Below are 10753 nucleotides of genomic sequence, written 5' to 3'. Positions count from 1 at the left end.
CAGTAGGAAGTCATGAGTTCTAACACAGATAAGTGTTGAGGTGCATTGTGTTGACACATTCTTCCCATCTCCCACAGAATGCCTCATGACATGACCCAGACCATGATGGCCCGGCTGGCCCAGCAGGCTGAGAGGGCTGCCAAGGACAAGAGGAAAGTGCCCAGACAACCCATTGACAATGAGGACTTCAGGCAAGGCTCAGAGAACATCTTTGACCAGAATGCCAATGAGCCAGAAGAGCCAGACTACAGGTGGGGGATTCTGCTTCTGTTTATAAGTTATTACATATTGCAGGTAATGTAATGACCACAGTTACTACTTTGCCACATTTAGAAATTGATCTAAGGGATTATGCAGTGAAAGAGGAGTGACTGGGGATCAAAAAGGTGACAAGACACTCAAGGCACACAACTCTTTATCAATCATAACAACCACCTTGGTGTAACTGAAGGAGTTTGGTCAACCTTACCTGTTGGGCCACTGCAGTAAACTAATAGTTGAGCTGTATCTCACTTTGCTATGCCTTTCAACTTTTTCAGGTTTCCACTCCCTAAATGCAGCTATTCATTTGTTTCCTGCCTGACACATGACTTGTCTTGCCCATGTCTTATTTTTCAGTTGTTGTTGGGATGCATTTTCAACTTTGTTTTCCTGCTCAATCTGTGATGCTGTCCCATCTTCATCTTTACTTGCCTCACACTTACTTTATATTATTTTTTCTTATCACAGACAGCCTTGTAAGAACCAACAATTCTGCTGCATGTTCATCCTTTGTGTTCCTTCATCTTCCTAACCCATATTCATCTAAATGAGTTAAAATACCACTGGGGAGATGAGATTAGCTCTATGATCTTCATTGGCCAGATTCAGCATGGGTCAGCTTCCCCTGTGGGCCAAGAAGCAGATGACAGAGCCACAGGGGCCTGGGAATGGGGCAGGGGACAGGGGTGGAGTGGACATGCCCAAGGGACGGTGGGCACAGCGACTGCACAACAATGCCATCACCTTCAAGAGTCACTATGACACAGACTCAGTCATTCCCTTCCCAGCCAGAGGTAAGCTATGAAAAATAGATAGTGAAAGGTTTAAGAAAATGTGACAAAATGTGTGAATGTGAATGAAAGAAGAGTGTATGTTTTAGCCAATAATTATATAGGAAACAATGTAAAATTCAGTGTTTCTTGTGGATTGTTTTAAACCATAGTATTCTTTCTTTTGAGTCAGATCTATTTTTTTGTAATGTCTTGTCTGAGTCATGGAAATACTGCAGCTACAGATGTGCTGTGCTGTTTTGTCCAGTTCATGGAAATGTTGAAGCTGCAAATGTGTCGTTGATTTTGCAGACAAACGTCATCCTGACTCAGAGTCAAGCAAAGACAGTTCATTGGAGGAGAATGTTGGGGTACACAAACAGTACCTGGCAGGGCCTCGCAAGGAGAACCACATGCTCCCCAACAAGCAGGTTTGTGCACACACCAGCCAGGTTCATTCACCATGGAATATCTCACACACACACACACACACACACACACACACACACACACACACACACACACACACACACACACACACACACACACACACACACACACACACACACACATGTAGGTCTGTGCACACACTGGCTAGGTTCATTCACCACCAAATATCACACACACACACACACACACACACACATACACACACAAACACGAGGTCATAGGAAAAGTTAAAAAGGACTAGATCTTTCCCTACAGAGCCATTGAAATGTAGAACACCATAACTACAAAGTGGAACTATTAATCTTTTGGGTGTCAAGCGTTTGTCACAAAAAACCCCTGTTGTTGGGCAGTTTTTTATTTTTTATTTTATTTTATTTTATTTATTTATTTATTTATTTATTTATTTATTTATTTATTTATTTATTTATTTATTTATCTTTTTTTTTTCTTCAGAAAAGTGTGTAGAATGATTAGAAAACACGTAATTGATACATTTTGCTATTCACCTCTTATCATTTTCATGATTTTTAGGTGCCAGAAGTTTCTGATATTTGGAGTGTTACATCCTGTAGACTTACACACATCAGGGCACTTGCTGAGCCAAATTGAGAGGTCCGTAGAAGGCAGCTGTAGGGTGCTAAGGAGGTTGAGAGCATGGATTGCAAGACATTGGAGTGCATAGAGCTCTGACATGAGTTATGAGGGGTTGTGCAAGTCTATGAGCCAAGCTACATATATGCAAAGTCAGGTTTTGTGTTTTGACGCACAAAATATTCTATTCTAAACATGCATAAGTTGTTGTTTTCAACAGATATCACAAAAATAAATAAGTAGAAGTAGATGACATATGTATACAACAATTTTAGGCACTTTATTCACTCTTCAGGTGATTTACAAATCACTAAAATGCATGTTTTATGTTACTTCTTTTATAATTATTTCTTATATGATAAAAACACTTAAGATATTGAGGCTTTGCTCATTTCATATACACACTATTTGCTTCATGTTTCACACGTCTTAGATATTCTTTGCACAGTGAGACATCCTCTCTGTACTGCAGTCAGGTCAGGAATGGGACACATACCCTTGGCATTCCTACAGACTTGGTGGGGGGTGATGGTCAGTGATGGGGAAGGGTAAAGGTGTGAAAGGTATCCTGATAAAGTATGAAAAGCCTCCCAGTCAAAATATGACCCCAGCGATTTTTTAAATTGCCACCATAAATATACAGTGCTGGCACAAAGCATGTTCCTAGCTGCTGCTGTAAGTATACACCATTGGCACCCTGGGGCTTAAACTTTAAAACCGAGCTTGATAATAGTAGGTATTCATGTAGAGATAGAGCAATGCAAGTATAACTCTTTTCCACACACACACACACACACACACACACACACACACACACACACACACACACACACACACACACACACACACACACACACACACACACACACACACACACACACACACACACACACACACACACACACACACACACCTCGTGGTTCAGTGGTAAAGGGTAAGTGGCCGAGTCTGTGTTGGTTCCCATGACTGATACAGGTTCAAACCCCACTAGGGGCTGGTCACCTCTGGGATTTTTCCACTGACAAGAGGGGCAGTTACTGTCCCCCTGACCAGGGGGATAGGGTGTGTGGTGTGTGAGGTCAGAGTCTTACCCAGTGATCAGTAATAATGAGCTCTGAGCTCTCACTGAGAGGGTAATGGCTGGTGGTTATGGGTCTGCTCATGATCAGACCTTGGTGAATTACACACACACACACACACATACACACACACACACACGTGGATGGTGTCTACTTAGACTTGAAGAAGACATTTGACAAAGTACCACACTGAAGATTGCTATGGAAGATAAAAAATTATGGAAAATTTGGAGGAAGACTGCTGGAGTGGATGGAGGATTATCTGGATGATAGAGAGAGATGAGGACTGTATTACAAGACCAAAATTTATCTTGGCTGAAAGTAACTAGTAGTGTCCCACAGGGGTCAGTGTTGGGACCAATAATGTTTGTGATATATGTGTAACGACATAAATGAAGAAATAGATAGTTATATGAATTTATTTGCAGATGATGCTAAGCTGATGAGAAGGGTAGAGAATGTAAATGACTGTATGGTACTGCAAGATGATTTAAATAAGAAAAATAGCTGGAGTAAATCTTGGCAAATGTAATTCAATTTAAGTAAATGTAAAGTAATGGAGTTTGGTAAGAGTAAGAAAAGAATACAATATTATCATGAGATGGAAGGTGTGAAGTTAAAGAAGTCAAAAGAGGAAGTGGATTTCGGAGTAACAGTTACTGAAAATTTGACTCCAGACAGACACATTGATAAATTTACTGTAGAGACGATGAATATGTTAAAAAGAGTAAGAATGGCATTCTCATATTTAGATAACAAAGAAATGATATAAAAGTTGTTGATTTCCATAAGACCAATATTGGAATATGCAGCAGTGGTGTGGTCTCCTCATATAAAGAGGAATATTATAAAATTAGAAAGAGTACAAAGAGCAGTCACTAAGATGGTTCTGGAGTTGAGTAAATCAACCTATGAGAGAGAGAGATTAAGAATGCTGGAAATTCCTACCCTGAAAATAGGAGAGAGAGAGAGAGAGAGAGAGAGAGAGAGAGAGAGAGAGAGAGAGAGAGAGAGAGAGAGAGAGAGAGAGAGAGAGAGAGAGAGAGAGAGAGAGAGAGAGAGAGGAGATTTAATAAACATCTATAGAATGATAAATGGTATGGAAAATGTGGACAAAGAATGTTTTATAAATTTAGACACAGAATACAAGGGGACACAATAAGAAGTTGACGAAAGTTAACTGTAGAAGAGCCATTAAGAAGTATAGTTTTCCTTACAGAAATGTAAACAAATGGAATTAATTCAGTGAAGACGTAAATGCTGAAACTGTCAGTGCTTTTAAGACCAAACTAGATAGATATAGAGATGGGATACTATGAGATTACTCCCCTCCCGTAAACCACAACTAGGTAAACACACACACACACACACACACACACACACACACACACACACACACACACACACACACACACACACACACACACACACACACACACACACACACACACAGTTGCTACATCTTATTTTTTTCTTCTAATATTGGAGATACCATTATGGCATTAAGTTAAAAAGTTGCAATATATCTTCTAACCTAAATTAAAGCTTCCTAAGATTCTGGATATTAACTGTTGAATTGCCCCTAATAAAACCACTTCACCCAGTACAGCGAGAAGGAAGAGAGGGAGTAATTCTTTTGCTTATGAAGCTTGTAAGGATTTAAGTTTATGATGCTTACTTAAAATAAAAAAACCTGTGAATAAAGGTGAATGTCATGACATGCTGAATAATTTGTTGAATTTTTTCTTTGCTTACTATATACAGAGAGGCAGAAAGGAAAGTCAATCAGTGGATCAGTTTACTCCTCAGAATTCTGCTTTTATGTTACACACTCATAGTGTTTGTAGAATGCCTTCTTTCAGCCATGATTCCATCTCACTCTGCCTGAGTTCGAACCATTATGAAAGTTAACAGTTTGAGCTCCATTTTGACTAGACCACGTATATTGCAAAGTTGATTTTTTTTATCTGTGTAGTCATGGTAGGCTTTGTAGCAGCATTTTTTTTATATATAAGCTAAAATTAGCTTGGGAATTAAACTACATTGTGTGTCCACTGGTATCATTATGTATTTTAAGAATTTGAAAATTTTGTTTAGTGTTAATTCCTCAAAGTATGAGCAAGTTCATATGTTAAGTTTGTAAATACTGCCACATTTTATATTTCATCTTATCTAAGGATCACATTTGTTCCTCAGAAGCACCCTACTGATTCAGGACATCAACATTGTATCCCAGATTCAGGATATACCTATTTTTAAATAGGAAATACTTATGCATGGCACTTGGTTAAACTATATTTGTCTTAAATATTATAAGGGTTGATTAGAAAATATTGAGTGGGTTCAAAGCTTTCAAGGCTTATAAGAGATGGAGAGCATTTGCAATAAGGTGAGCACTTTATTACTGCAAAAGCCACACTCAGCAGCTGCATGCTAGTGATTCCATATGCACACATCTCCAGGATAATGGAACATGCGACCATGCATTGCACTGATACCCAGGCACTTAGTGGAACTTTTTGCATATGAATAGAAATATTATTGGTGATGGAATTTTTTTTTCAGTTTTATAGTACATAATGAGAGCTGTAAGGTGCAGCTTAAGGATGGGGAGATCAGCACTTTTCATGCTTTGTTCCTTTAAGTGGTTGAACCTTATGGCTTGACAGACCATAGCCATTCTGTTGCACATTCTTCACAGTGAGCAACACATCCACAAACATTCTATGAAGAAAATATGTTGTAAATATATCTGTGTTACCTGTTGCTGTTGTTTGTTGTGGATGCACCCTGGAAGTGTTGCTTGTTGGTGGTTGGGGAACAGAATGGCTATGACTGGCAGTTCAGAAGTATTGAGTGAAGGGTCCCACTGTGTCTGTCTTTATCATGCTTAACATTCCCTAACTTGCAGGAGGCCAGTGCAGTTGCTGACTTTGTGCCTTGTCCAGACAGTTTAAAAGAGATTATTTCTGGGGAGAAAATTTTTAAGGTATTGGTTTCATGTTTGGTTTTTCTACTTTAGCATTGTTAATTGTACTTAGTAATTGCATGCACTACAGCTTATATTGATTCAAGGACGTAGAATTTTATTAGCCATTTCGAAGACTACCCCTCTTAATAGATAGTCCTTAGAATATTACTGCACATACTCTCTTCTAGATAGTCCTTAGAACACTGTTGCACATACTCTCTTCTTTTGTCTTCATTATGCACATCCAAGTCTTGCATTATCCTTTACTGTATGTATTGGCAAATTGATTTACAATTTGATTATGTTCCTGTACTATATATATATATATATATATATATATATATATATATATATATATATATATATATATATATATATATATATATATATATATATATATATATATATATATATATATAAATTAAATTGTGAACTATAAATTAGAATCTGTTGTAGATTCAGAATTTTTCTATATAATGAATTTTTATTTGTTATGTAAATTTTGTGATGTTTTGATTCATAAATGCTAATTCTGCATTTTTAATCAGGGCATAGGACAAAATCATCATATTCATAATTTTACAAATTCACAAACAATTGTAGGTCTTGATTTGCCAGTAGTTCATAGGTTAGAGCATTAGTGCAAGGCAAGGAGGTGTTGACTTAAGATGTGGTGGTCAACAGGGAGCCTCCAAGGTCAACACCAAGAGGGGAGGAGACTCTGACAGCCGCAACCGCCATCACACGGATGACAGTGACGTGAGCAGCCTGCGGGTGGATGGCGGTACGACGGACCACGATGGGGACATTGAGGATTGCAGCGAGCATGACGATGAAAGCACTGAGCCAGAGCACTCAGAGCACCTCATGTACTATCCCCACAATGATGATACTGCAAGGTTAGCATCCACAGATAGATAAATGGAATGATTTTTGTGTGAGTATGAAAGTGGATGGAGGTTACTGAAAGGAGTTGTGAGAGTCAGGTTTATGATATTCAGTAAATATGTGACTAATTTAACCCATAAAACACTGTTGCATTCTAAGCATTATCATCTAAAAATGGAAGACTTTAGATCAGTTTGACTCAACTTTCTCTTCTTGTCTCTTGTCTCCAGTCTTACCATCACTCACTCTACACATTAGGAATCTACCATATTAAGACCTCCATGTTTCCTCAGTGACTTCACCGTCAATGCCATGGATGTGGAAGAGCTGCGGCGATCACAGCGGCGCCACAGGAAGGCTCGACCTGAGAGACCAACAGACATCCCCCTCATGTCCGTCTCTGGCTCTCAGGACTCAGATGACGATGATGAGGTAGTGTGATGAGGCTTGCAGGGTTCAGGGGACTTGTGTGATTAGATTTCTTGTATGTAAAGGGTTTGAGAGAAGAATAGACACCTTCCTCATGTTTGTCTCTGATTCACAGGACTCAGATGATGATGATGATGATGAGGTTGTGTGCTGAAAGGGCTGAAGATTGCATGGTTGAGGGGACTTATATGATTACTTTTCTTGTGTGTAAAGGAGGCCACACATCACCAAAACTATATAAAAAAAAAAATGCCTCTGTCAATTAGGATAATTTAGTTTAACCACTTGACTCCGATACTTAAAAACGCTCATTGCTCATATATGGCGTAGGCCTGTGAGCAGTAACTTAACTGATTTCTAATGTAATAATATAATTCTCTCTCTCTCTCTCTCTCTCTCTTAGTCAACCCTTTAGTTGCCATAGAAATATGAGGCAGTTTTTTTTTTTCTGGGTATAAGTATGACACACACACACACACACACACACACACACACACACACACACACACACACACACACACACACACACACACACACACACACACACACACACACACACACACACACACACACACACACACACAGCCCAGCTGTTCGGATGCAGGTGCTAGAGCTCCAGAAGATGCACATGCTATTGGCTCCTGACAAAACAATGAGGCGTAGTAATGTATATACGAGAGTGAGGGGGGAGCTAGAGAGTGTCCTGAAGGAGTATTTTGAGGCTGAAAAAAAGGATGGAAAGGAAGATCTAGGTGGCACCACTGGTCATGATATATTTGTAAACAAACTGAGTGAGGAGGTGAGAGAGAAGGCACATTTTATTGAAATCCCTGGAAGGTTTGAGACAGTTGGTGGAGGTAAGTGGAGAAAGGGATTTTTTGGGATTCAGAGAAGAGGAAGGAAATGTGAGGAAGGTAATCAGTGTAGAGAGAGAAATAAGGTACATGAGGGAACTGATCTCTGGCATTTTGGAAAAGCAGAAGCTTATTATGGAAAATAAATAATTGAGAAAGAAGTGTAGTGAATGTGAGAGTGCTCTAAAGATAAACAATGAGATGAAGGAGGCAATGGAGGAGCTAAAGAAAGAAAATGGGATATGAAGTAACTCTGCAGGGGGGTGCAAGAAAAGGTGGAGGATAGTACAGGAAAAGGTGGAGGATAGTACAGGAAAGGTGGAAGGGATGGTATGTGAAAACAAATTGGAGGAACTGAGAAATGCCTGGAAGAAAGAACATGAGGATAAAAAAGTTAGCTTCACAGAGGTGGTTAGAAAACAAATACAGGAAAAGACCAAGGACACAGTAATTTAGGTAATTAAAAAAAGGGAGGTTTTGGTGAGAGACACAGTGTATAAGAAGAAATGCATGGTCTTTTTTGGACTGCAAGAGAAGAAAAACCAAATTAAGTTTATGAGGGAGAGGGAAGAGAAAGAGTTGGTAAGGAAAATTATTACAATGGTCCAAGATGAGGAACAGGGACTGGAACAAGAAGTGGAAGAAGCATATAGAATTGGAAAATATAGTGAGGGAGGTAAAAGACTGTTAAAAGTGAGAATGAAATCCCAAGTTGCAGTAGAGGAGATCCTAGCAAGAACCGGGAAGCTGGCTGAAAATTCGGAATACAAAAGTATTTGGTTAAAAAGAGATATGAACTTGGAAGAAAGGGAAAAGAGAGGGATCTGAGAAATGAAGCTAAGGAAAGAAATGAGAGAAGGACAGACCGAGAAGAGGTAATTTTATTGGAGGGTACTAGATATGAGACTGAGGAAATGGTATGTTCGGGAAAGGGAACAAGAAATTAAAGAACAACCAGAGCAGACAGAGAAATTACAAGTGGTGGGAGTAGTACATTAAGAGTAATGTATACAGACATAGACAGGTTACTTTAAGGTTTACTGGAAGTTAGAGATTACCTATAGGAAAGTAGACCAGATGTGTTGAGCCTAATCGAGACAAAGTTAAAAGAGGAAGTCCATTTAAGCTTTAAGGAAGAGGGGTATAATTATTGGAGAAGAGATAGAAAAGGAAAAGGAGGAGGAGTACTGATAATTTTGAGATGACATATATGTGGAAGATATTTTGAGATGACATATATGTGGAAGAAGTGCAATATGGAGATGGCATGGTGGAGGTCATAGGTATCAGGACCAGTGGGAGAGAAAGGAGGAGGATCATATTAACATATGTGCTGCTGAAGACTAATACATGGAGGCTGGAGGAACACAAGGAAATGCAAAAGGAAGTGTTGAAGTGCTTAGACAACATGGTAAGGAAAGACAGTAAAATATTGCTAATGGAAGACTAACTGCAAAAAATGTTAAGCTGGGAGGAGATGGAAGTTAATGGAAATGCTGGACCATGGAGTGAAGAAATGCTACAGTTAGCTACGGTGAATACAATGGACCAATGGGTGGAGGAATTTACAAGATACAGAGGGGAAGAGGAACCATTTATGCTAGACCTGGTGTTCAATGAAAAACCAGAGCCCCACCCAACCATTTAATACTTAATCCTAGTGGGAGAAAGTGACCATGTGGTGTTAGAAATGGTACTGCAAGATTGGGAGGTTCTAGCATGTAAAGATGATAAAAATGGGAGATTAAATCACACAAAGTCAAATTTTGCAGTTAAGAAAATTCTTTGGAAGTATTGATTGGAACGGACTTATGGAAGGCAAGTCAGTGCAAGAGAAATATGAAACATTCCTGAAGAAGTACAATGAGGGTGTGCAAAAGTATGCATCTGTATATAGAGTAGGGAGGAGCAGACATATTTAGTATAATGCCAGATGTGTAGAAGCTAAGAAGGGAAAGGATATAGCTTGGAAGAAATTAGAAGCAAAGAAATAAGAATAATAGAGAGCAGTATAAGGAGACAAGGAATGAGTATGTTAGAATAAGAAGAGAGAAGGAGAAACAACCTGAAAAAGATGTGGTAAAGAAATGTGGAGAGGAGCCCAAGCTTTTTTACAGGTATATCAATGGAAAGATGACAAGCAGAGAGACCATTGACAAAATAGTGAAGGGAGAAAGGATATATCAAACAGTGGAAGAGATGAGTGAAATTATGAATGAAAGTTTCAGGTCTGTGTTCAGTGTGGAAGCAGATTTTACAGAACCAAACAAGGAAGTACAGCAGGGGAAGTTATGGGAAGTCTTGGTGCAAAAAAAACATGAAATTGGCAAATTGTTAGAGAAGTTGGTTGTCAGGAAAGCATTGGGGCCTGATGGAGTGTCAGTTTGGACACGTAAGGAATAGAGAAAACAAGTGGTGGAGCCAATTTGGGATGTGATTAGTAGCTCACTGATAAAGGGA

General features: G+C 39.1%; 1 protein-coding gene across 1 annotated transcript in view; it reads left to right on the top strand.

The window, feature by feature from the left end:
- LOC135108541 (WD repeat-containing protein 62-like) overlaps nucleotides 1-10753 on the top strand; it is a 189907-nt gene that overhangs the window by 155232 nt on the left and 23922 nt on the right. The window contains 6 exon segments of the mRNA XM_064019660.1: nucleotides 78-251; nucleotides 865-1055; nucleotides 1344-1462; nucleotides 6063-6140; nucleotides 6807-7021; nucleotides 7304-7442. Of these exon segments, the coding sequence (XP_063875730.1) occupies nucleotides 78-251; nucleotides 865-1055; nucleotides 1344-1462; nucleotides 6063-6140; nucleotides 6807-7021; nucleotides 7304-7442 (916 nt within the window).

Source organism: Scylla paramamosain, chromosome 17 (genome assembly GCF_035594125.1).
Source record: "Scylla paramamosain isolate STU-SP2022 chromosome 17, ASM3559412v1, whole genome shotgun sequence".
Classification (NCBI taxonomy): domain Eukaryota; kingdom Metazoa; phylum Arthropoda; class Malacostraca; order Decapoda; family Portunidae; genus Scylla; species Scylla paramamosain.
Note: the sequence above shows the minus strand (reverse complement) of the source record. Positions and strands in the feature narration are given on the sequence as shown.